Source organism: Cimex lectularius, unplaced genomic scaffold, assembly GCF_000648675.2.
Source record: "Cimex lectularius strain Harlan isolate CLEC.00 unplaced genomic scaffold, Clec_2.1 scaffold80, whole genome shotgun sequence".
Classification (NCBI taxonomy): Eukaryota; Metazoa; Arthropoda; class Insecta; order Hemiptera; family Cimicidae; genus Cimex; species Cimex lectularius.
Window position 1 is genome coordinate 884,049 of NW_019392709.1, and position 26,098 is coordinate 910,146.

Sequence of the window (26,098 nt, forward strand, 5' to 3'; positions counted from 1 at the left end):
AAGGCCTTGGTTGCGATGAAAAAGTAAGTGTCGCGAGCAAATTGGGTTAGAACGCAACCTTCAGCTCAATACAGTGCTGCTCTAACCACTTGAAATATCGACTCACAAAGTCACAATACTCAAGTGAATAGAGCAGTTGTGTACTGAGCTGAAGGTTATGGGTCATAACGGTCAAGTATGACTGCTAAACATGTATGGATTAAAAAATAAAATTAGTGTTTATGGCAGTTCTAATTTATTGATCGATTTATTAATACTGGGTTTACTCACCGGTTAAGAAGGGACATTTTCAAACAAATTGCGCATCATATGCTGTTGCGCAATAATTTGCCAATGAATGGCAGTGTTTGATGCATTGCACAAATGATTGACTAATTGCAAAAATGTTTGAAATCTTTTGTACAGTTTGGGTCAACATCTAAAACACATACTTTTTCGAACTTTTTATGTATTTTACTTATTTCTTGACTTTTATATAGTTTTTGTACATTTTTGCAACACATAATTATTTTATAAATTATACCTTTTATCTAAGATCTTGGTAGAGATGAAAAGTTAGTGATATGAGAGGTTTCAAGTCTCTAACCACTTGAGCTTTCATGACTTAGTGAGTCAATAGTTCAAGTGGTTAGGTAGCGGCATATTGAGCTGTCAGGGGTCATAACAGTCAATTATGACTGCTAAACATATATAGATTAAAAAATAAAATTAATATTTATGGCTGTTCTAATTTATTGGTTGATTTATTAATACTGTGTTTACTCACTGGCTAAGGCAGGACCATCACAATTTTCAGAACTGACCATCACAATCTGGCCCTCCATTGATGTGTTAAAACATTATTAAATTGAAATTGGTGGGCTAGAACGGCACAGAAGCACAAATGTATCAAGAGCTCAGTTGTCAGATAACCCTTGGAGGATATAAATAGGCAAAGAGTGAATATTTCCACTCGACTAAGAATAGGCCATCGGAGGTTGACAGACAGATACTCTATTTCATATGTAAGGCTTAAAAATTTAGAAATCACAAAGTACAGAGTAAAATTTAGAATTAATGGAAGAAAAACAGGGTCCTAATTGTCAAAATTTGCCTTACAATCCAGTCCCCAGACCCTGAAAATGTGTTAAAAGATTATTAAATTGAAATAGAGCATCAATTAGCTGGGAAGGGAGCCTTAGGATGATCTGAATAGGTGCAGAAGTACGTTTTTAAGAATAGGCCAAACAGGGTTGACAGATTCTCTGCTATGTCCGGCATGAAAAGTTTACCCCAGATCTTCCCCTCCCCAATTTCACTATAGCATATCTTTTAACTAGTCTGATTTAAAAAAGAATTCTCAGTTCTCTTTAATCTTTTGAATTTGAACAAATTATTTCACTGATTATTAACAAAAGCAATGATAATTGGAGCTGTTTAAACTGACTTTTGCACCCACAACAAAAGAATTTGACAATATTAAGTCAAAGTTATTTTACTTCATTTTGAAATGTTCTTTTTTAATAATAACCACATGTACTATATTGTATGTTTTGTAGTTATTGCTATTGTATCAATGCTATTAAAAATGTACATTTTATTGGTTGACCAAAAGTTCATTCCTGTTGAAAGTTCAAACAAAACATACTTAAGATTTTTAAAATTATTTATATGGAGATTCTATTTAGTATTAGTACAAGAAATCATATTCTGCCCTTTTTGTATGTTATAGTTATTATTTAATACGATTTTTCTGTAATCTGATTGTCATTATATATTATATTTCATTTATTGTAAGTTTTATACATTTCTTGTGTTTTGCTTTTCTAGATGGTGTAGTGCAGTTTTTGTATGTTTTTTCGTACATTTTCACAAAGTGCTATTTAAACAGTGTGTTAAGTTGTTTCGCGAGTGTTGAACAGTGTGTAGTTAGCTGGTTCATCATAGCTGTTTTAAAACGAGGATTGTTGCCTTCAGAGGGTAAATTTCATTTATATAACATCTATTTATGTACCTTGTCTACTATTCCCTCATTTAATCTTTTTTTTTCTTTTTCCAGGAGGGATTTACAAATGGTAAATCAACTCTCTCTGCTGGCAGTCAGGTTAGTGAGCATGTTAGTATTAATATTTTAGTTTTAGATAGCTTTTTTACATTTTGCATACAATTTCTGGAGAGATTGGTATCTCAGATCTAGTAGAAATGGTAGAATACATCGGTATTCAGACTCGCAACTAACTCATCCACGAGTAGTAGGAAATCTAAAAACCACTACAAACACCTACTTTTTCAAAAAATTGTTTAAAAGTGTTGATCCATTTTTACATCATTGTTTTACATTTTCACAAAGTGCTATTTAAACAGTGTGTTAAGTTGTTTCGCGAGTGTTGAACAGTGTGTAGTTAGCTGGTTCATCGTAGCTGTTTTAAAACAAAGATTGTTGCCTTCAGAGGGTAAATTTCATTTATATAACATCTATTTATGTACCTTGTCTACTATTCTCTCATTTAATCTTTTTTTTCTTTTTGCAGGAGGGATTTACAAATGGTAAATCAACTCTCCCTGCTGGCAGTCAGGTTAGTGAGCATGTTAGTATTAATATTTTATTATTGGCATATCAGATAATATTATGCTCTTGGTTTAATACTATCTGCCTGTAACAATAAAATACAGGTAGTGTTCCAAAAACATTATCTACTATCTACAGAACTATCTTAGAATGGTTAGAAGTTGCAAAAATGTGTTTTCCCAACTACATAATTTTTATTTTTTGTTCATTAAACTTTAATTCATACAAATTCCAAAGAAAAATATACAAAAAGGTCAATTTTTTATTTTTTGGGTACAAATCCTGGAGCCATCAATATCCGAGATCTGGTAGAAATAGTCGAATACATCAGTACCCAAACTCGAACTAACACTTCTGCTGGTAGGTTAAAATTTAAAACCTAGTTAATCACTTACATTTTGGAATTTTAGGCCAGAGGCGATGGCGGGAATTTAACCCACGACCGCGGGGTCTACGAGCCGAGAGTCTCACTCTAACCACGCGGCTACCGCGGCTCCTTTCACTAGTTATAAAAAAATTTTAAATCTGTGGTACAATTGCTAGAAATTTTTAAAAATAATATTGGAACAATCGGTACTGGGTAGTAGGAAATCTAAAAACTGGTTAAAACACCGAATTTTTAGAATATTTTTGTATTTTACGTGTTCCACTAGTTTTAAAAACTTTTTTTCTGGGTTTGATTTCTGTAGAAATTGGTATCTGAGACCTAGAAATGATGGAGTACATCAGTATTCAAACTTGCAACTAACACCACCAGTAGGTGAAAATCTATACACGAGATTCAGTTGAACTAGTCCAAAGGCTTCATTCGCTAACTTGCAACTCTCGACTCAACCGGTAGTTCAAAATCGAAAAACCAGAAAAAACATACTTTTAGGAATTTTTTTAGACTTTTGATATTTCCTTACATTGAGAATGTTTTTCTATATATTTGGACCAATTTTTAACAAGATTGATACATGAGATCAAGTTGAACTGGTCGAATTGCTTCATTCCCTAACTCGCAATTCTCGACTCAACCGGTAGTTCAAAATCAAAAAACCGGTAAAAAACATACTTTTACGAAGTTTTTTTAGACTTTTGATATTTCCTTAGTTCTAGAAAGTTTTTATATATATTTGCACCAAGATTGATACACGAGATCAAGTTAAACTAGTTAACAGGAATCATTCGCTAACTCGCAACTCTCGACTCAACCGGTTGTTCAAAATCAAAAAACCGGCAAAAAAACATACTTTTACGAATTTTTTTTAGACTTTTAATATTTCCTTAGTTGTAGAAAGTTTTTCAATATTTTTTGACCAATTTTTACCAAGATTGATAAACGAGATCAAGTTGAACTAGGCGACAGGCTTCATTCCATAACTCGCAACTCTCACTCAACCGGTAGTTCAAAATCGAAAAACTGGCAAAAAACATACTGTTACGAAGTTTTTTTAGACTTTTGACATTTCTTAGTTTTAGAAAGTTTTTCTATATATTTTGAGCAATTTTTAACATGATTGTAACACGAGATCAAGTTGAACTATTCGACAGGCTTCATTCGCTAACTCGCAACTCTCGATTCAACCCGTAGTTCAAAATTGAAAAACCGGCAAAAAAACATGGTTTTACGAAAAACTTACATTTTCGAACTTTTCTTAAACTTTTGATATTTCCTCAGATTTGAAAGCCATTATACATTTTTGACCAATTTTTAACAAGATTTCTCCACGAAATCAAGTTTAACTAGTCGAAAGGCTTCGGTCGTGACTAAACCGGTATATCAAACTCGAGAAACATGTTGAAAAACTTACTTTTTCCAAATTTGTTTAGACTTTTGATATTTCCTTAGGTTTAGAAAGTCATTGTACATAGTTTGACCAATTTTTAACAAGATTCCTCCATGAGATAAAGTTTAACTAGTCGAAGGCTTCGGTCGCTAAATCGTAACTTGCGACTCAACTGGTAAATAAAACTGGAAAAACAGGTTGAAAAACTTACATTTCGACATTTTCTTAAACTTTTGATATTTCCTTAATTTTAGAAAGTCACTGAAAAATTTGAATTGAGTAGGAAAATGTGTGTGGCCACTTTCGTCTGACATAACACCAAAGTAATTCCTAAAAATTGAAAGTGAACATTCTTCGTTACAGGAGACTTTAAACGTGTTACTTTGAACTGTTTTAAAAAATCAGTCATAATGACTGTGCTTCAATATGAAAAATTTGTGGCAAATGATCTATTGGAGCTGGAAGTTGATTATGAAATAATATTATTGGAAAAGAATCAGAGAAATTCTGCTATGCCTAGTATTATAGCCGCACTATATATTGAGTTTAGTTATGGGGCGCGTTAATGTTGATTGCGCCATGTGATCACTATACATCGCCAAATTTTGCCATGAATAGTGTGATTGAACAGGCTGTTTCATTTACTAAAGATTGTGTCGTGATATTCGGAATCAAGCCAAATAGTCCAAGTACAGAATATGGTTAAGAGTAGGAAATATCATAAAGCATGATATAGCATATAAAGTAGAATCATTTAAATAAAAGGCAGATATCAAGTCTGCAAGTAGTCAGGGGAGTATTTTTGAAATTCCGGATATTTTTTAGTTAAAGCAAGTAAATATTTATCAGTAATTTATGACCTTGAGCAGGAAATATTAAGGTATGGTTAGGGATGGAAAAAAAAGGATATTAAGTAAAGAAGTGTTTACAGGTAAAGTAAAGAACAAAATGTATAATTTACATACCGTAAATACAAAGTTTGTTATGTCTAGTATTAATAGATTTGCAGAGAATAAATATTTCATATGAAAATAGAGAATGCTTAGGAACTGCAAGCAATCAGTCGATAGATGAGATTGTCAGTAAATCTAAGTGCAAATTAATGACAATGGTCGAGTTAAAAGAAATAGAATGGTCTCATTTTGAAGTTAGTAAGAAAGATGAAAAATATAATTATATAGCTGGAAATGTTTTAGCGGATCAAGTTCAATCAAGCTATATAGTAAACCAAAATGATGAAATGATTGTAACACTGGGTGTTGAAATTAACAATTTGTTAATTAGACACTGAAATCTTAGAATTTGACAAACGAAACCACATGTCATTTGACATATATATGAATTATTATGATAGATCCTTTACCCAATATGATGAAATATAAAGCTATAACAACGCCAGTTTCAAATTAAAATTAAGCATCTACACAATTAGAGCATTTCTCCCATCAATTAATAATTGATAATGTTATATTTTTCTTCTTCTAAATTCATCTCCCTTTTTATATTGGACTTCCACTCATTAATTTCCAATATTTGCATATTAGGCTATCTGATATAAATATGTAATTTGCTTTGATTGAATAATAAATTACAGAGACAGAAGATTCCTTTATTTACATTTTTTTCCAAATGTCACTATTTTTTTCCTAAAATATAAATAAGTAAATAAGTTTATAAAATAAAGTTTTTCACTCTAATATTTCTTTGGGGTAAGACGTTTTATTTTTCAGTTTTTTCTTAAAGTCTTCGCTGTGTTTAATGTTAAGTTTAAATTTGGAATTAAATATGAGACGCACTATTTCCCTCTGTAGCTCATCAGCAGAACCTTGTGGAAATTCTCGCAGCAATGAGGCAACATACTTTCCAAAATAATCAAAACTGTCTTCATCTTTTAATTGTGTATTCTTGTTACATTCTCCAATGACAAAAGTTTCATTTTCCATTTTCATTAATTTCTGTAAACATCTTACAATGGCTGGTTTTTACTGTACCTCTTCATAGTCATGGGTGGTTGAATGCTTCATATCATTTATTTAGGTATGTTTTTCTGAAATTAAAAATTACATTTAAAAATCTAATTTGATTTAGATATAAAATAGTTTACATTTATTTATTAATTATGGTTTTGTTTTGTTTTTAATTTAAAAATACTTTAATAGCTACTACTCACCTCATGTCATTCTTCTGTCTCTGTAGAGATTCGAAAAAAACATCTGAGAAGAAATATCCTTATTTGTAGCTCAGTTTATGTCGGATGACAATATTTTCTAAACTTATCAAGTTCTAGTTGCTTATTAATTTAATCATATGCTTACTTCAAATTTTAAAATGTAAATATTTTTTATCAAGCATGTGTTTCAAGGCCAAGTAAACAAGTTATCCTGCGGTTAAATTCTTGTAAATACTTCTATGGTAAGTTACATCAGTTTGTTAGTAGCCCGTTTCAAACATTGCTCCACACAATCACAATTAAAGAAAATATTAACAAAGTTCCTTGTTATATTTGCTGCCAATGACTAATGTATAATCAATACATTGAACCCTCTCATATCACAGTAAAAACCAAATAAACACATAAATGCTGGCACATTTTGAACTTACATGGTCAGGTTCAGATGGGTAGTTTACTTGTAAGCTACCAAAAATCAAAGAATGAGAGGAAAAAATGCCATGTGATTATTTAATACAACTATTAAATTATTGTGTCACATAGTATAATTCAAATTAGCTGTAAAGCATTCTTTAACAAAGTTAATTGAATGTGTAGAAAAGGCTTTGCTACTTCAACAAAAAGTTTCCTTAATAATTACATAAGTGTATGTTATAGTACTGTATAACTTTTACAGATGGTAAAAATAGAAAAAGTCCATGAATGAAAATCTTAAGATTTATTTATAGAATTAAAAGTTGATTTTAAACTCCTTTTATTTTTAAAAATTTACATGTATATATATTAAATTGTATAATGGCTTTCATATTTGCTGTGTTAATAAATGAATTTCCTTATTATAAACTAGAAAGCACATAGAATTCAATAAATATTAACAAGAAGTTAATATTCTTTTAGAACTTTGTTTCTGCCCAAGGAGCTAAGTTTCTTTTAGAAAGTGACCATTTTGATAGATTTTTCTAAAAATGTTATTTTTCTTTTGTTTATTTGCAGAGAGAAAATATCTTTCCAAACTTTTTCAAACCATTTTCTCATTCATTGACCTGGCTTTAAATGTTATGGATGTATATGTGAAAAGCTTAAAAAATTTGGAAAAGCTTAAGAAGTTTTTATAATCCAGATGAAAAATATCCACCAAAAAGAGAAGAAAAAAATATTTGTTTTTTATTGTTATATTAATTACAACACACTTGCCTGAGTAGAAAGAGTAAAACAACATGTTTTGTACGTAGAACCATCTACCACCACCAGTGGTGCACTTATCTTAATGTAAGCCAAATTAAACGAGATCATAAAATAATGAGTTTTAATAAAAATTATTTATTTATGGTGGTTTGTAAAAAAATTTACCAAAACACTGGAAAAACATTTAGTGTAAGATTAAAATTTACGTAACAATTTATTCTATCACTATGATGTTTGGGTGTTTTGGTAATTATTTTTTTTTTCAAGCCATTATAAACCAATAATTTTTTAGTTTTAAAACTCGAGAATGTCTGATCTTATTTAATTTGGTTTACATTAAAATAACTATGTTGTAATTAATATAGTGATAAAAATAGATAATGTTTCAAATAAACAATAATGAGAGAATGTGTTGTTTTTGTCTTGAGTGTATTACCTGATAAAAAAACAATGTTTCAAATAAACAACAAAATGAGAGAATGTATTGTTTTTGTCTTTGAGTGTATTACCTGATAAAAAAATAATATACTATTGTACTAGCAAAGAAATGAAAAGTACTGTGTGTGCATTTTTGTATTATGCATTTATTTATAATTTTTTTTTAAAAAGTATGAATCAATTTGTATGTTATAATAATAGATTATTGTGTTGCAGAGCTCGTTTAAACAAAGGTTGTCATGGCTCAAATAAACCCCTTTTATGAAGGTGAATTTTAGGGAAAACCAGAGAAAAAACAAAAATTCCCTAAAATGAGTGCCAACAATGTATTAGAAAACAAAATATGTGCCCAAACAGAAAAATCGTCAGTTCAAGAAAGCGTTAATGGCGGCATTACAAATTCCCCTGTGACAGTTAGAATAAAATATGGAAATAAAAGCCTTGAAAAGGACAAAGAAGAAAATGAAGAATTTAAAAATGATGATTTCCACCAACATATTACCTATGGGCAGCCAATCAACTGTATACCTACAGTTACATTTGATTCCATCAATTCATCGTCTGATTTAAAACACTTATCTACTTTACCACCAATTAATTCAGGCCTAGTAGTTGATCCTGACCAAATACTAAATTCTTGTAACACAATTGTTGATGAACATTGTATTAATTCTGGTTTAACAAGTGATCCTGACCATTTGTTTAATTTTCAACAAGATGATGGTAACTTGACCATTAATCCTGGTTTGATTACTGATCAAGATAAAATTAATAAAAACAGTAAATCTGAAGAGATACTGAAACAAAATGAAGAAACAAGCAACCCAACAGACAAATTCCTTCTGATTGAACTTTCAGAATTGGCTGAGAGTTCTGCACCAGCTGAAGATATAATAGGGGAAAAATCTAATGACCAGATAAAATTAGACAACAATGGAGAATTTATTCATCAAGAGTCATTTGACAGAGATTCAGCAGGATTAGACAATGTTGAAGCTTTTAATTGTAATCAAAACTTGTGCAGGGAACAGCCGGATAGCAACCAGGAGATTGAATCTGTTAAAGATGCAGATACTCAAATCTGTGCACCAGCAAAATATGATTATCTAAGTATGATTAATCAGGAGGTGTGCAGTCTTGTTAATTCAATCACAGAAGAAAATTACAGATCTAGTGATGACGATGAAGTTATTGATGATATTAATTCAGAATCGTCAACAGTAGACAATTTGGAATCTACTTTTAAAAAGCCTATTATTTTGGAAGAAAATGATGCACAGTGTATTTTTGGTTGGACACTTCTTTCTCCAGGATTGATGGAAATTAAAATCAGTCCAGACTCGGATGACTCAAATGATGTAATAAGAATAAGGCGAACAGCATCGCTTCAATGTCGCATTGAATCGGGGGATATTAATAAATTAAATGCCTTCCGAGAAAATAATGAAAAAGCTGAAAACACTAATGACTTTGGTGAGATGGAATATGTAGATTTCCTAGAGTATTTATCTCAAGTCACTAATCGAAGTGCCAATGAAATGCAAGAGAATGATGACCAAATTAATCTTGTATTCCAAACAGAAGATGACAAAGATACGGGTGAACTTTTTAATTCTAAAAAGAGGGTAATGCAAAACATACAGCAAATGCTTTCTACACATTCGCAAAATAATACTTTAATGGAAAACTCTGTTCAATTACCATCTGAGAAAAAAGGGGAATGTGGTGTTGATGTCATAGAAGGTCCCCAAGAAATGTCATTTCCTACAGAAGAAGATAATGTAATGTCTGTTAAATTTCTAATGCCATCAGATTCAGCTGAGCTACAACCTAAAACCAGAGAAGACGGTGAGGCAGCTTCTATTTCAAAAAGTCCGGATTTAATAGAACTGGAAGAAGCCAATCAAAATCTTGCAAAAGAAAAATCATTAATATCAATTCGTCATCAGCAATCTCTGGAACAGCAACACGAGCCTGTGGAACAATCAAGAAACAAAAAAAATGGAATAAAAAAGAAAAACACATTGTACAGATGGTTGAAATCAAAAAAAGACATTCCCTCGACCAATGGTAATCCCTCAAATACACCAAATGAGGTTAAAAAAAAGAAATCTTGGTTTCGATTTTGGTTTTAATCATTAAATTATTCAAGTTCGTTTCATGGCCTCTTTCTAATAAACATAACCATATTATTTCTTCAAAGTTATTAATCTAAGAGGAAATGTAGACTTGTAATAACATTTATGAAAAACAGTATTTAAGAAAAAGATTAACATATTGTATTATCCAAAATGTTATTTGTATCTTAGCAATAAAGGAAACAAAGCCATAGTATGCATACTGCAAAATGCACTTTTAGAAGGTATTTTAAATACATTTTGAAATATGGGAAAGTGAGCTGCTCAGATTCCAATTAAACATATTCTTTAGTTTCTTAAGTAATTTCATTTTTTTACCTTGCCTATATATATTTTTATGCTTGGTTTATAAAATAACGGGTGTTCATATTTTACAAAAGGATGCTGACAAGTTTTCTCTTTTGACACACATCATCAAATGCACTAGACCAACCTTATATATTAAAATTAGCTTACATTGTAAAAGAAAATCAAAATGGATGTCAATAAAACGAAAACTTCATTATTTCCCTGGACAATTAGAAAATAAAAATAAAGCTTGGTGCTACATTGAAAAATAAACATTGTGATAATGTTATAAAAAGATAACCTTCTATTTTTGAAGTGAACTAACTTTGAAATATTCAAAGTTAACAAAATAGCTGAAAATTTTACTTATCGGCCTCGTCCATGATAGTTTTTTAATATATACTTATATTGAAGGCTGATCACTAATCATTATTTAACTATGAACTATCAGAACAATATTGATATGAAGTATATGTACATATTTTGTCTTCTGAATTGACAAAGTAACTCATTATGTTGCATTAGCAGAAAGGTGCATTTTGACACTTTAGCTGGCAGTTCACATTAATGCTGTATGCATTGAGTTAGATTGTACTGACATTCAGAATGATCTTAATGTATTTGTTCATTGGTATCATTGCAACATGCTTAGGGTGAATTGTGAAAAATGCAAAGTTTTTCAAATAGGAGAACTAAGGATAAAATGTAACTTAAGTTTCTATTGAGGGTAAGCAGATGGAGGAAGTCTCTAAAATACTAAATCTCAGGGTAGTTTTTAAGGATCAATGTAACTTTTCTGGTCATACTGATACTGTATCTCCAAGGCTACTGGGAACTTGGGTCTTATTAAAAGAATAGCTGGTGATTTTACTAACTCATTTGCCATAAGGCTTTTGTCCCAGTACTTGTGTAGAAGGGATATGAATTGTGCGTAAATTGTTTACAGTCCTTGTGGTTAGGTTAATGCTGACAGACTTGAAAGAGTTCAGAAGAGGTTTATCAGCTATATTTCAGGAGCATATTTTTTTATGAGGATTTATATTGCATTTTATTTGATACATTTGGGCTAAATACCATCAAACATCGATGCATAATGACTTGTTACCTTTTGCTGGAAATTATATAACAATGAAGTGGATACTCCAGAGATTCTGGCAAAGTTAGATTTCAATATTCCACAAAGACATTTGAGAGCATGATTTGCTTTATTGGGCTTACTATACAAGGGAATATGGGCTGTCCTCCCCAATGGTTCGGATTTTGTGTCTTCTCAATACATTAAGGTGATGTATCCAGTATTGTATAACATCCAGGGATTGTATAACTTGTATAACCATGTAGATATTTCTATGTTAACTATCATTGAATATATTATTAGCCTTCATGATAAATATTGAAGTAAAGTGATCAGGGATGAAGCCATGTAGGTGAAAAAAAGCCAAACTGTTTTTCTGCTGTCGAGCTTTCGGCTGTATTCGACACCATCCTCAAGACTCTATTTCATTTCTATTTTAACGTTAAGCTTGGCTTTTGTTTTAGATTTTATCTTGTTACTTAGTTTCTTAGCTTGTTTTATGTTTCCATATTATTTGACATGAGTATTGTAATTAGTATAACTTACAATTATGACTCTCCTTTGTGGGGCACTCCTGTACTTGCTTTAATAAATTAGTTCATGTATAGTAATTTTCTCTCACTCCATCTGTTCTTGCAGCATACATAGACTTACACATCAGAGTCAAATAAAATTTTGTTTTGAAAAACCCAGTCTAGGCCAGATAAAAGCCAGTTTTAACATAACTTTGTTTATAAAATTCCTTTTTTATGGAGTTATAAACTTATGTGAACAGGTGGCCATTGAGTGGTGGGTCAAAACCACAATATAAGACATTTCCTTTCTTCAAACTATTCAGCAAAAACGATAGTGGTACACCCTAACGATTCAACCACAGCAGTCCCTCACCACATTATTACGTACATACTCATTAAATGTCATTGTGTTACAATAATTCCGTGTCTATAGTCCTACTGGATACTATATTGCTGATTTATAATTTTAAATTATTGATCATATTTTTGATATCATGTGTGTGTTAAAATTATGATTATTATGAGGGGGTACATTGATTTTTAACACGTTTATACCGTGCAACCAGTGATTTAATTTTTTTTTTGTTTATGTCATTGATTTATCCATTATGGTAATACACAAGGAAGCTTCGGACATCTCTATGCCATGCACCCAATTATGTGTGAAGGGAGAGTGCACCTTTCAGTAAATTTGTAATACAAGTAGTTACAGAAACACCCCAGTGTTGATTGATTTAAAGATAAATTTTGTTTTCATTACATTAAAATTTTATTTAATTATTGATTTGCAAGTTTACATTATTTGAAATTACTATTGATTTTATTTATATTAAGGATTATTTCCATAGCTATACACTGTCTCATTTCTCAAATATACTTAACATGTACATTGCGATAAGAGAGTTGTTTCACCAGGCTGGTAAAATATAAAGCTTATTTTTTTCAAATCTCTCAAAAAATACCTGTAAACAAGTCAAACAAAAATGGAGCCTTTAAGAAACTACTATAATAAAAAGGTGGCCATCCTTTAATATTAATGAAAACAGATTTAATTTTAACAATTGTACAAGAAAGAGATATATAGCTAAAGTAGTATAGTAGGGGGCCACGGTAGCCGAGTGGTTAAGGCATCAGACTCTTGGCTAGTAGATCCCGTGGTCATGGGTTCGATCCCCACCGTCGCCTCTGAACTTTTTCTGACGCCTAAGGGGACGGACCAGTGGCCGCAATTGAAAGAAATTGACACGGGACTCATCAATGGAAGGGGTGGGATCGGATCTCAGCGACCCTGAATTTAGTCCCATCCCCCTTCAAAAATGGGTTTCTTCTATGGAAGAATACCGGTTCAACGGGGGCTCAAGTTCACATTTGTGTTACGAGCCCTCCCCCAAAATATGGAGCCAGGGAGAAAGTACAATAAGCTATACAGCTCAGCTGCAGTACTCAGGAGGGAACTCCTCCAGTCCCTGGTATCCGTTGTAAAAAAAAAAAAAAAAAAAAAAAAAAAAAAAAAAAAAAAAAAATTCGATTACACGACATTTGAAAAATGGCAAAAAGGAGGGGAAAAAAAAGATGAGGTTGAGGTGGGAAGTTAGTGTCCGAGTGGATCGAGGTCACGATAGCTCAAGTGGTAGAGCAGCGGCGTATCTAGCCGAAGATCACGGGTTCGAATCCCGCTCGTGCCATTGTCTTTTTTATCTCAACTAAAAACCTTAATTAATTGTAAGTATTTACAAATTTAAAAAAGGAAAGAAAAACTATTTTTTATCTTTAAATTTGATAACCTATGTGAAAAAATTCCATTTGAAAAAGTGTAAATATAATTATTTTTCATTTAAACATAACATAAAACACAAGAGAAAAAAATATTTACAAATATACAATAATTAAAACCAGAGGCCTTCATCGTCAACAGGATCTGGGGGTAGAACTGAAGTTGCTTCAATTGGAACTGTTGTTTGTTCTGGAGGCATCTCTTCATCTGATTCACTCACTGCAAGGTCATCTTGAATTTTTATCTCTTCTCTGGGTTGATCCCTTTTTAGCCCTCCAAGGAAATCAGATGGATCATAGTTGGGATCTACATCCATGCTCTCATCTAAAAGTTAATTATGTTTTTTATGTGTGTTGCACAATTAGTACAAAATAACCAAATCATACCTTGTGGGGTTTCAGTGTAGTATGCAATATTCCCTAATTGAACCATCGCTTCAGCAACTTGTTGACTGTCATCGTCTGGCATGGGTTCTGTTTCATAAGTCCCGACCTCTTCTAGTTCTTGCTCTTCTTCACTTGAAAATTGAAGATCTGCAAATTTGTTTTTGTTATAGTTCTTTAGTAGAAACCTAAGAAAATATTTATGGTTTTTAAGAAAGAAAACATACCTTCTTCAAGTACACCTGGTTCCTTCTTGAAGTTGACTTCTTCAGACCCCTCAACTTTCATAAAATCGAAATCATCAGGATTGGAAACACCCTTAAAATTGAGAATAATATGACATAAAAATACATTACAGTATACACTATTGGCTGAGGTCATATTATAAATTATGTTTACCTGTTCTGGATTGTCATCTTCATGACCAAGCCAAGGCCCTAGTGAATCCATATCAGCTTGCTCAAGTGCTCGTTCTTGTGTTACACTAATCCTTTGTTCTAATTGAGCAAGGTGCTCATCGTACTTAAAAAATAAATATAAAAAAAAATTAAATAATTATTAACAAATGAAAAAAAATGAACAAAAAATTCCTACTTCGTCCAAAGTACTTTTTGCAACACGGACAAGATTTTCTGCTTTTTGTGTAAATGGGGATTCTTTTCCATTATAAAGAATACAATTGTTAAGTATTCTTTCAACGTCCGCAAGGAATTCATTTCTTGAATGGTATTTATGCACTAAACGCAGATACAATTTTATATTTATGTATAATGATATGTTATTACAGAACTAAAATTGTACTCACATCTAACTTTTCTTTCAATTGTTTCTAGGTCCATAGGTTCTTTTATTATATTGTAGTAATCTTTAACAACTTTCTTGTTCACCGGTTTGGCGAATGGCCAAGATTCTGACATTGTTTTTAGTTTATTGTTAACAACAATGCCAAGAATATACGTAAGACCGACTTGGTCATTGTCATCCAATAAAGGATTGATGGCTTTTTCTAATCTCATCAATCTTTCCTCTTTTTCTCCAAGACGTTCTACACAAACGCTTAACATACGTTTTGCAGCAACTGTTAATGAGCTTTTCCCACCTAAATAATACAAAAAAGACATTATTGATTACAACACAATTTTGTATTTCTTATTTAATTAAATACCATTGTAAAAAGTAGAGTTTTCTACAATCTGGTTAACATCCGCTAAAAATTCTTCTCGACTTTGATATTTCTTTTGACGTAAATTGTCCCTTATAGTCTGAAGATCCATTGGTCTTTGCACAATTTTGTAATAATCTGGAACAACCTGGAAATGTTTTGATTTAGAGTAAACTTCTAGAAAACAAGTTCTTTTAATCAATGAATATATTTTTGTACTTTTGCATTTACTGGGAACAAAAACGGTTGCACATCTGGCAAATCTCTCATCTCATTCAAAATAGATTCTAATAGTGTCGATAACACTACGACTGGATCAGTTCTTCGTCTATTTGCAGGTTTCTGGTGGCGTTTCAGATAATCACAATGAATATCTGCTGCAGGCTTTCTCTTTTTTTTCGAACTCATCGCTTCCTTAGGAACTTTAAGAAGGAGTGACCTCCTTTTCATTTCTTCAGCATGCTGTTAAAAGCACAAAAAAAAGAAATAATAAATCATAGACCCCTTGCTTTAAGTTGTGATCTGTATACCTCGGGAGAAACCCAGATTGTAAGAAATAATAATGAAGTGTCTATTTATAATTTTTAGATAAAATAAAAATACCAACAGAAAACCCACATTACGCATACTTACAAGTTAAAGATATCAAAGTCAAATGACTGTTAGAGGAGTTTTATTGTTCTTAAAAGCTCAAATGTAATTTGTTCTCAAAAAATAAAATTTTACATCTTAATTTTTTTCTAAATTTAAATTTTGTAAAATTTAACCTTCATCTGGAGTAGTATTTTATTTAAATAATAATTTCCATGTCTATTTCTGTCATTTTACAAGATTGGATTACAAATCAAGAAATTTGTACAGGAACAACAGATGTTATGTCGTAAGTCTAGTTGAAAGTTAACATAAGCCAGGCACAATGCTGGGAAGTGAAAAAGGTCTTCCACCTCTTCCCTACCACAAAAGTGACAAAATATTTTGTTTCGCAAAACATTTATAATTTAAATACAATACCAATTATTATGCATCTTATTGTAATCAATAAAAAAAGACCTAGGGAAACAAAAGGCTAACTATTTTATTAATAATATTTTCTTTATGAGTTAACTGAATATTCAAATAAAATATTACTTACTTTCAGTAGTTTAGATGACAATTTCACTTTTGTTCCTTCAACATTGACAAGATCTTCATCATCAGTATTCAACTGTTTCTCAAATTCTTCCTCCTGCTCCTCAGTGAGTGCTACACTCATAGGTGGAAGAGGTTTGTCCATACCAGAATACATTGGACACGCTTTGTTTGTTCTCATGTGGCCAACCTACAATTCCACAAAAAACATATTAAAAAATTTGTATGCAAGGAAACTATTAAAGATGCATACCTGACCACAAGCACCACATTTAAGTTTAACATCTGGTTTTATCTTACTAGGTTTCCTTCTCTTTGGTGTTGGTGGGGTTGTAGGATTCGATAATGGAGGTCTGTTCCTAACAAACCCTGACTTCAAAAGAGGAGGTGACTGAGATCCTTCCCTTAATGTACCTTCAAGTGTTGTTGAAAGTGTTGAGGATAATGCTAAAACATAATGTAAAAATTATTAAAAATAAAGTTAATTATTTACACGGATCTTACTTGTTTGTTCAGCCAATGTAGCAGATGATAATGAAGGACGATTAAAAGTTGAGCCGCCAGTGATTCTTTCACGTTCTTGGTTCCTCCTGATTCTTCTTAGTTGTTCTTGTATTCTTCGCTTCTCTCTCTTCATTTCTTCTTTCAATTGATCATCCATTGTTGAATATTGTTTAATGAATGCTTCATCTTTGGTACTCCTGATCTTTAAGTATGTATCAATTACTGCAGGCTTTCTAACCACTTCTTGTCTAGTATACTCTTTCCCATCAGTATCTCTGAATGTTCTGTATATCCTTAAAACACGACCTGAAATGAATGAATAAATGTATATATTTTTTAAATATTTTAATGGTTAATTATTTGATTTGAAATATATAACAGATGAATCTTTATACCAGGATGATTAGCAAAAGTATTTGAAGTTGAGGTGTCCTCATCCTCCTTCTTTTTATCTTTTAGTTTTCTTGGGTCTTGATCTTGAATAGTTTTCATCATAAGGAGTTTTCGTAGTTCTTGCCTTTCTTGTTCCTCCTTCTCCAGTGATAACTGAAAGAATTTGTTTTCAAAAAATGTTTATTTTCAACTATACTCAATTGTATTTTTTTACCTGAGTGCTAGTTTTTTTATTAGCTAACATATTTTCAATGTTCTTTCCCATTTCTTCAATATCGGAGCTGTCTTCATCAGAACTTTCGCCTTCATCTGTTGACAATACTTCACAAGAAGATAATACTCTATTTTGAAGGTCAAATATCCTCTGACATTCCTCTTTGTACCTACAAAACACCGATTAAACATTTATCATTTATTCTTGCATACTATTTTAATTAAAGTACCGCTCTTGGTGTTCAGCAATAGAAAATCTATTTCCTCTGGAAAATTTTGTCATGCCTTCTTCACCAGCTTTTGCTTTCTCTGTAGATAACGTTCGTACAACGTCAATAACTTCCCACCTTGACAATTTTTTAATCTGAAATGAGAGAATACATAACCAATTAATTGTTTCTTACAAAGTAGAATAATTTTAGTTTTTGGGTAATTTTTTATATATAAAGAGACATGTACACTTTTTTTTTAATATAAATAAAAAGAAACAAAAAATAATAAGAGTGAAAAGGTGCAATTTTATTTTTTTCAACAGACCTCTTCTTCAGGGACACCAAATTTCCTTAATAAGGCCTTAGCGTTGTTCAGAGATAGTCTTCTGAGGTCAGCATCCGTTCCAGTAACAGTTCTCTTTGGTTGTGCTTCTTGTTCTTCTTTACTTTGCTAAAATGGAAATATTCTACTATACAAACATGACCTACTGTGCATTCTACAACATGTTAGAAATTAAGCGTACTGTTGGTTTATTTGGCATTCTCACGTATGAGAAACCTTCGCCACAACCAGTAGGATCAGCAGGTCCAGTAAGTTGAAGAAGGCATTTTCCTTTCATAGCTTGTATATATGCTCTAGTCGTGTTCCAAGGAGCAACTTTAACTTCATCATCCATTTTTAGCTGAAGATCTTCATCATCGTCATCTTGAGGTGTAAGAATGAATTTTTCTCCATACCCAGCATCCTTAGCAATTTAGTGAAGAATTGACAAGTAAAAAAAATACTATTTACACAAATAAGTAAAAAAAAAAATCAAAAAATTTAATTGAGGAAATACCTTGAGCCTTTGTTCTGCAGCCACCATACTAAAGTATGCACAACATTGCTCTGGAGAAACCATTGCACGGATTTCCTCTTCAGTAGGGAGACGAAATTCTGGTTTGATGACCCACCAATTTGAATCCATGCCTATTAAAAAATGAATTTAAAAAAATAAATAAATTTGTAAATGGAGAGGAGTGATGAACTTCTACAACCAGATTTTCTTTTCCTTTATTTTGTATTTATTTCTTTTAGAGCTATGCATCTCAGGGGCCATCCATCAAATACAAACTCCCTGAAGGTAGCCATGAAGAGGGAGCAGGAAAAAACCCACGAAATGCATAGCTGTAAAAGAAAATTATATAAAATAATGGAAAAGAAAATCAGGTTGTAGATCATTATTTTTCATCAATAAAAGGAAAAACAACCAATAATAAATAAAAAATAAGAAACATGATTTTTAAAAAAAATTATTTTGAGCATATAAATATAAAAATACATATTTCAAATATGTGCTTATACAGTTTTTTCTCTCATAACACTGACACTACAGCTAGCACAACACCCAGAGGACAGAGGTTAGGAGATACCAGCTGATGCTGGCAGTCAGGGCTTACGGGACAAGGGGGTCTCAAGGCCATCGTATTAAGGATGGAAAGTGTAGAAGATAGGCAGTAAAGTTAGTACGGATTAAAATCATAAATAAAATAAATTAAATTGATTCACTTGTTTTCAAAACTAGTCTATTTAATTTAAATTTAAGTAATTTAATTTATTTAAAAACACTAATTACCATTTAATTAATTGTGACTTGTGTTCTATAAAATTAACATTCACTTTTGGTTTTTATTTTATTTTATCACTTATAGTTAACACAAAAAATATTTCCTGCTATACAGGAGGGCTGGATCACATTTAATAATACTCCATATTTCATTGTGTTGCAGTTGAGGGGTCAATCATCTCACAATATTTATTTTCCAAATTATTCTCAATTAAAAGTCCAAGGATTATGCCCGGATTCGAACCCATGGCAAATAAGGTTGGTCACCCTAACTTCTCAATCACCACAGTTCCCCTTATTTAACCTATAGAATTATAATTATTTATTTACATCACCAGAGATTCACATTTTAAGAGAAGGTTTCCGACTAATGTTAGTTATAGTTTTATTTTTTAGTTTAACAATGGTGTGAATTTCACAAAAATCCACCTCAGTAATAGGGAGAAGGAAGATAAACATGCATACATCTTTGTTAATAAAGGGCTATACCACCTAAGGAGTTTACAAGAAAGCAATCAAGTTATATTGGCATTTATTGGCAGCATCGGGTATATGTCTCCCCACCTGTCTGTACACAAAATAACTGATTTTTCTATCAACTAATCGGGCACCAACAACAACCATTACCCTTCTATCAACAGAAAGATGGACCTAGCTAAGGCTTACTGAAAATGTTCACAAAAATTTTAAAAAACTAATTGAAGAAAATATTAAGTTCTCGGTTATAATTTTTACTTTTACTTCAGTTTATTAAAATATAGGCAAATTCAAGAGGCATCAGTGGCTATCTTAATAGTTAAGGCTATCTTCACTACAAGCTAAAGGCCCTGACATAGGGGCTTTTTTTCAAAAATTTTCAAAAACACCGGCACCCCGGGGTTCACATAACTTCGTAGTTAAAATACCCTAGTATAAAATTAATTAATTTAAAAAAATTAATATCCTTTTCTTTGCTTAATAATATATGTACTAATACATTAAATTAAATACTATTATAAAATTGGCACATATCCATATATAAATAAATCAGCCCTGATTTGCTCTCTCTACAAACCCAAAGACTAACATTGTCATTCTTAACACAATACTAGATAAAAATACTATTTTTATGGCTGATCTGATAATACAAAAAAATTTTTGTTTTTTTAATAAGTAACTTAGTAAAAATGAAATATATACATTAAAAATTAAACAATGATAAAGGATTAAATAAACATTGAATAAAAGGAAATATAAAGAAAAAAAAAAGGAGGAATATTTACTGTTTCGTCTCTTTGTGTAGGAATAGGAATTGTTTCTTGGATTATGGATCAGAATACGGGATTTTAGCTCTTCAGTACCTGTTCTCTTGAAATCAGCACAAAGTTTCAGACGCTTTCTAATACTGCTTTCTGAATGTGAAGGGAAAGCTTTCTTGATATCATCCATTCGTATCCTACGTGGGGTGTCGCGGCTTTTCCAAAACAAACGGTAAATAAAAACCTACAATGAAGATTAATTATTTAATTAATTCACTAATGTCAATTTAAGGTACAAAAAGTTTTAAACTCACTTGTAGGAAATCACGGACAAAATTGTTAGCCCTCTTTGAATTAGGCCCTGGTACTTCATACAGAGGACATAATTGTCCAGCTACAAATAATGCATCCATTTCACGTATGGAATACTGATGTCTGAAGTAATAAATTATTTTAATTTTTAACAATGTTGTGTGTATAACATAAGGTGCTTATTCCATGGTAAAATATATACAATTAAATAGTAAATGACTTACCTCGTCCTTATAATTAAGAAATCAGTTGTAGGAATTTTATGTTCATATATTGGTACTCTATACATATTATTTTCTAATGCCTGAATAGATTTTCCTGGAGGTAAAACTCCAAGGAATGGTGACGTATGAGCATATGCAACTTCCCCATATTTATATTCTTGGGGGCCATTATCTTTTCCAGCCCTTCTTTTGTAATAATTTTTTATTTTAGTGCACATCCCAACCTAGTGAATAAAATAATATGATTTTTTTTTTTTTTTTTTTTTTAATGCAGATATTTTATATTCATCCTATGATTGCTTGCCTGATTTATCAAAGGAGGGTGTTCTTCAATAAATTCAACCAAAACCAAATCACCATCTTTGCCTGACAGGTCCTCTGGGGTCCGCATAAAGAAAACGTCACCACCTCCTGATGCTGCTCTTTCTTGTTCCCTTAACTTATAACGATTATAATTAATATTAATTTAAAATTAAAAATAAATTAATTTAAATACTATGAAATGAATAATTTCAACAATACGAAATTTTAATCAATCTACCTTTGCTTTTTTTTTAATATGCTTGAGTAGTGGTAGTACTGGATGTGGTCCTGGATGAGCTAAGGCTCCATGAGAAAACCGCTTCATCGGTGGTCTGTGAAAATTTCTAAGCCTTACTTGGCCCATGTGCGTTTGAATAAAGGGTACCCTCAGCTCAACAACTGGTGTTGAATGTTGAATCAAGTTACCACCACTAACTTTCAATCTCAGAGCAGTGTCTGATGATCTTGGCATATAATGGCTAAAAATATATGTGGACAAAACAGTATATAAACAAAATTTGTACTATTACAAGCAATGTAAAACAATTATATACATGCCTGTCATTTGAAACATTAAATGGATCTCTATCAGGTGATTTTGGAGTTGGAGGTGGTGAATCTTCCTCTAGCACATTAATGACTCCTGCTTTTCCAAGTAATATTTTCGATTTTTTTACATGTGGATGTGGTATTTTTACTTTCACTGGAGTAGCATTATCTAACCGTTGCTTAGCAGGGTCAACATCATTTGGTATACCTTACAAATAGACATAATTAGAACTAGAAATTTAATTCTAATATTAAACACCCACATGCACCCAGGTTACAAATAAAAAAAAATACCTAAAATGATATTTTCATCATTTGGATCAAGAGTGAGAATTTTAGGTTTAGGAATTGATATCATGGAGTCTAAATCCCATATTATTTCATCTTCCCAAGTACCATAAACAAGTTCTTCATTTTCAACAGGAAATATAGAATACCAAGTGTCATCAGTATTATCTTCTAAACGCCCTTTATTAGCAGCACTAAAAAAATTCATTTTTTAACTGAATGAAACAAAGTTTTGACAATAATTATATCTAAATGAATGACAGTACTGTGCTGGTTTGTTTTGTTGCTGTTTGCTTGCTATTTGATTTGCCATTTGATTACTAGCAAGCCGAACTCCTGAGATATGTGGCAGTCCTTTCCCAGGCTGGCTAAAAGCTTGTGCTGTCCTATTCGCACTGCTTGGAAGCCAGCCTGCAGCATTAGTTTTGCTGTTTAAGTTTTGCAAAATCTTAAATCAAAAAGCATTACTACATTAATATATTTAAAATGTAAACTGCAAGTTTTCTAAGGTTTACTTTATTTTTAATGTCGTCACCATTCCAAACAATGTCATCTTCCCAATGCAATTGACTAACCATAAGAAAAGCGTCATCAGAATAGTTACAACTTTTATGTTGTTCAGCTGTTTCCTCAACCTAATAAGATAATGTGAAAATAAATATTGATTATAAAATATGATAAATGACTAGAATTACTTTTTCATTTGGAGTGAAGCCATAATTGAAGCCGTCTCCAGTTTCTGGTACTTTCAGCTTATCGTACCAAAGCTGAGCAGGACCAAATCTCCAATCTGCAACTTTTGGCCCAACATCGTTGTTTTCACCATTCTCGGGCTTTTTAGTTACATCTTTAGCTTCATATGTTTGCAAAAACTTAACCTGTAAAAGTAAATGTTTATTAATTAAAATTCAAAACAAGCGACCTCCTGCCATCAAGCTTACCTCATCATCTGATTGAAGTGATTCCGCTGGTGTTTCTGAAGATTTGTGGTTGAAAGACCAACCTCTTTTGGGTCTTTGGATGTCTGTATCTGATCCAGAGTCAGAGTTTTGATTTTGTTGATCTCTACTGGTCCTCTTTTTTTTCCTCCGCTTCTTAACATTTCTCCACAAGTTAGGTAAGCTACTCGGCTTCCCTGGACCGAACAATCTTGAAAATCGTAGTACCTACCCAAATTCATCATGTTACTTAATGGTTAAATTTAATTGAGGAAAATAACATAATTTTTTACATATCGGCACCAAAATGTTTACTAACACTGAATACGTTGGTATAAACATTTATGAAAACCCATTAGATTTTGTGTTCCAATTGACCAAATAACTTCTTTCAATTAATGAATCTTTATGTAAGGTATTGGTTGAGATAAAACAGTCAGTGACACGAGCAGGATTCGAACCCACAACCTTCAGCTTTCAAAAATGGAAAAAAAGAGGGAAAATTCAAAAGGTTGTAAGTCGAGATGGGGAGGTGGTGTCTGCGTCTATGAAAACATTGACAAGTCTAATAAAATATCGTTTAGAAGCTTTACAACTGTTTAGGTTTTCAAAATGTTAACCCACATAATTAAAAAATGTATGATTTTTATACAGTACTATACCACTCGCATTAATGATTTCAAAATGAGAGTGATAAATCAGTAAAGCAGCGTTTTATACAAAATTAAATAGTTTTGTCATTTCTGATCAGTCCTGTCTGCCTTCTCTTGACAGTTGGGTCTGTCAAATGCATTTCGCTCTCTTTAACAAGCCCATGATGACATGCCGACGTAAGTCAGATAAACTGAAGCAGCAAGGATATCCAGGTCAAGATGATTTGAAACGGCTCCACAGACATCAACAATATGAGGGTGTATCAAATATAAACGGGACTGATTTTCTAAAAAATATCAGAGAGGCCATAGACCTGAAAGGGGTTGATGTGGAGGTATATTGTATCATTAGGAACAGGAGAGAACTGACCGCATCTCTCTCAGACCCCTTTAATATCAATAGAAACTACGAGTGAGAAAGAAATGCGAGTTTTAATGGAGCATCAAATTATTATCAAGTTTTCACTACGGAGGGAGTTAATCCAGCTGAAATTTTGTGCCGATTAAAGGTACAGAGACAAAACCCTGTCAAGATCCCGAAAATTTTCTGGAGGGCATGAAAACGTCAACAACCGAGGCCAACATTGAGACGTTTTTTCATGTTGGCTTTCTCCATGAACAAAGTGCAACTAATGTGCAAGTTATTGGGCATTGTTCTGTATGACAATGCCAGGCCTCAAACAGCTAATGCAATGGGATAGGAAACGTTAGAATATCAACCCTACAGTTCAGATTTGTCACCTTATGACTTTCATTTTTTTTTAAAGCACTATGATGCCAGTGTTTGGATGTGACAACAAAGTGGTGGAAGCATTTTGCTACAATGACTACAAGAACATGTCAAGAGTTTTTATGATGATGCAAGAAACAAACTCCAATCCGATGGGAAAAATGTATTTTTAGGGCAGGAGAATATGTAGAAAAATTACATATTTTTGTACGCTTAATAAAATAAAGTTAGAATTTTTTTTAATGAATCCAGAATATACTTCGTAAATCCCCGATTTTATATAATTCCTTCAACTTTACCTTGTCAACACGAAAGTCTGGAAATAACTTTCCCACATCGACTCCCGAGTACTTGGAAGGCAACATAGCTGCAAGAGGAGTGTCCAGTTTCTTTTTGTCATCATCGCCTTCGGGACTCTTCCCGTCAGGCAGAGGAGGTGGCGGCATGAGGTCTGCATCAGTAGCAAACGGCATACCTTCATCATCGGCATCATAATCGCTCGTGCTTTCCTCTTTTACATAAATATCCTCTGCCAACTCGTTTATGTCCGAATAATCGACAGCGGCCGAGTCTTTGACGGTGAAGTCCTCTTCCAGTTTCACGTCAGCTTCGCTGTCCTCTTCGTTTTCGACGATCTCGCTCAAAAACGAATCGAAACCAAGCCTTGCGAGCGAAGACAAGTGTCGTTTTGACTCGTCGTCAAACACGTCTGTATCCAAGTTTCCCTCTTCATCGATGTTTCCGAACAAAACGTTGGTCAAATCAAATTTACAATCATCATCACTATCGCCCATTTTAACAAATGATGTATTTACAAAGATATCTTTAAATTTTCAATTTGTTTTTTTGTGGGGTGACAAAGTAAACAAAACTTTAATCACACCTCTAGCCTTCACTAACCTGCCGTAACTGTAAACTACTAATCATGTCCCGATATCAGAACAATCGAATCTTTTGTTTTTATACTTACTACTTAGTACATCGAAGTCCAAACAAAAGCATTTTAATATTTTCAAATAAATATACTATATATATTGAAAATATACCTATTATATATGTAAAATACTAAATATTTACAAATATAAAAACATACGGAATAAAAATCTATTTTCGTTTTGCTCTTCTTTTTAATTCCTTTATGGATTTTTTTAATATTTATTAAGCTATTTAAAAAAGTATTGTTCAATGTTTAGACCTCCTATGTCATAATCCTGTATTTTATTTCTTAAATTTTATATAAATCTAAAGAAATCTGGGCCTAAATCTAGAGAAAACAATAATCGATTGTTTGATTAAGTGCAACGACAATTTAATAGTCATAAAATCAACATCAAATTATTCGATTAATTTCACGATCA

The 26,098-nt window shown here is 32.0% G+C and overlaps 2 protein-coding genes and 1 long non-coding RNA gene across 4 annotated transcripts; 1 reads left to right on the forward strand and 2 right to left on the reverse strand.

The window, feature by feature from the left end:
- Positions 1 to 5,914: 5,914 nt before the first annotated feature.
- LOC106663987 lies at positions 5,915 to 6,967 on the reverse strand. Its single transcript, XR_001340121.2, has 2 exons — positions 6,491 to 6,967; positions 5,915 to 6,367 (listed from the first exon to the last, which is right to left on the reverse strand). It is a non-coding gene; the product is annotated as an uncharacterized LOC106663987 (long non-coding RNA).
- On the forward strand, positions 6,572 to 10,274 carry LOC106663978. The gene is made up of 2 exons (XM_014389272.1): positions 6,572 to 6,732; positions 8,330 to 10,274. Exon 2 carries the CDS (start codon positions 8,425 to 8,427, stop codon positions 10,246 to 10,248), a length of 1,824 nt encoding a protein of 607 aa, XP_014244758.1. The 5' UTR covers positions 6,572 to 6,732; positions 8,330 to 8,424; the 3' UTR covers positions 10,249 to 10,274.
- A 3,683-nt stretch (positions 10,275 to 13,957) lies between these two features.
- Positions 13,958 to 25,714, reverse strand: LOC106663570 (transcription initiation factor TFIID subunit 1). 2 transcript variants are annotated; one of them, XM_024226341.1, is made up of 29 exons: positions 25,040 to 25,714; positions 23,361 to 23,585; positions 23,115 to 23,297; positions 22,935 to 23,054; positions 22,686 to 22,867; positions 22,426 to 22,613; positions 22,141 to 22,339; positions 21,821 to 22,061; positions 21,584 to 21,718; positions 21,280 to 21,503; positions 21,058 to 21,178; positions 20,846 to 20,987; positions 18,738 to 18,868; positions 18,423 to 18,644; positions 18,224 to 18,349; positions 17,917 to 18,050; positions 17,688 to 17,856; positions 17,476 to 17,626; positions 17,081 to 17,386; positions 16,830 to 17,023; positions 16,581 to 16,766; positions 15,668 to 15,910; positions 15,452 to 15,596; positions 15,092 to 15,385; positions 14,881 to 15,023; positions 14,686 to 14,808; positions 14,514 to 14,604; positions 14,290 to 14,436; positions 13,958 to 14,227 (listed from the first exon to the last, which is right to left on the reverse strand). In XM_024226341.1, the coding sequence occupies exons 1-29, from the start codon at positions 25,532 to 25,534 to the stop codon at positions 14,016 to 14,018; spliced, it is 5,472 nt and encodes a 1,823-aa protein (XP_024082109.1). In that variant the 5' UTR covers positions 25,535 to 25,714; the 3' UTR covers positions 13,958 to 14,015. The 2 variants fall into 2 exon arrangements, with proteins under 2 accessions (XP_024082109.1, XP_014243976.1); XM_014388490.2 differs by having other exon boundaries at positions 20,768 to 20,987.
- Between the last annotated feature and the right edge of the window lie 384 nt (positions 25,715 to 26,098).

What these genes read in the sequence shown, in the direction of transcription:
- LOC106663978 (XM_014389272.1), top strand. Translation starts at nt 8,425, where the DNA reads ATGAGTGCCAACAATGTATTAGAAAACAAAATATGTGCCCAAACAGAA.
- LOC106663570 (XM_014388490.2), bottom strand. Translation starts at nt 25,534, where the DNA reads ATGGGCGATAGTGATGATGATTGTAAATTTGATTTGACCAACGTTTTG. An exon ending in TGATGAAAATATCATTTTAG is followed by an intron (nt 22,340 to 22,425) that starts GTATTTTTTTTT and finishes TCTATTTGTAAG; the next exon opens with GTATACCAAATGATGTTGAC. An exon ending in CTGCAGAACAAAGGCTCAAG is followed by an intron (nt 18,645 to 18,737) that starts GTATTTCCTCAA and finishes TAAATTGCTAAG; the next exon opens with GATGCTGGGTATGGAGAAAA.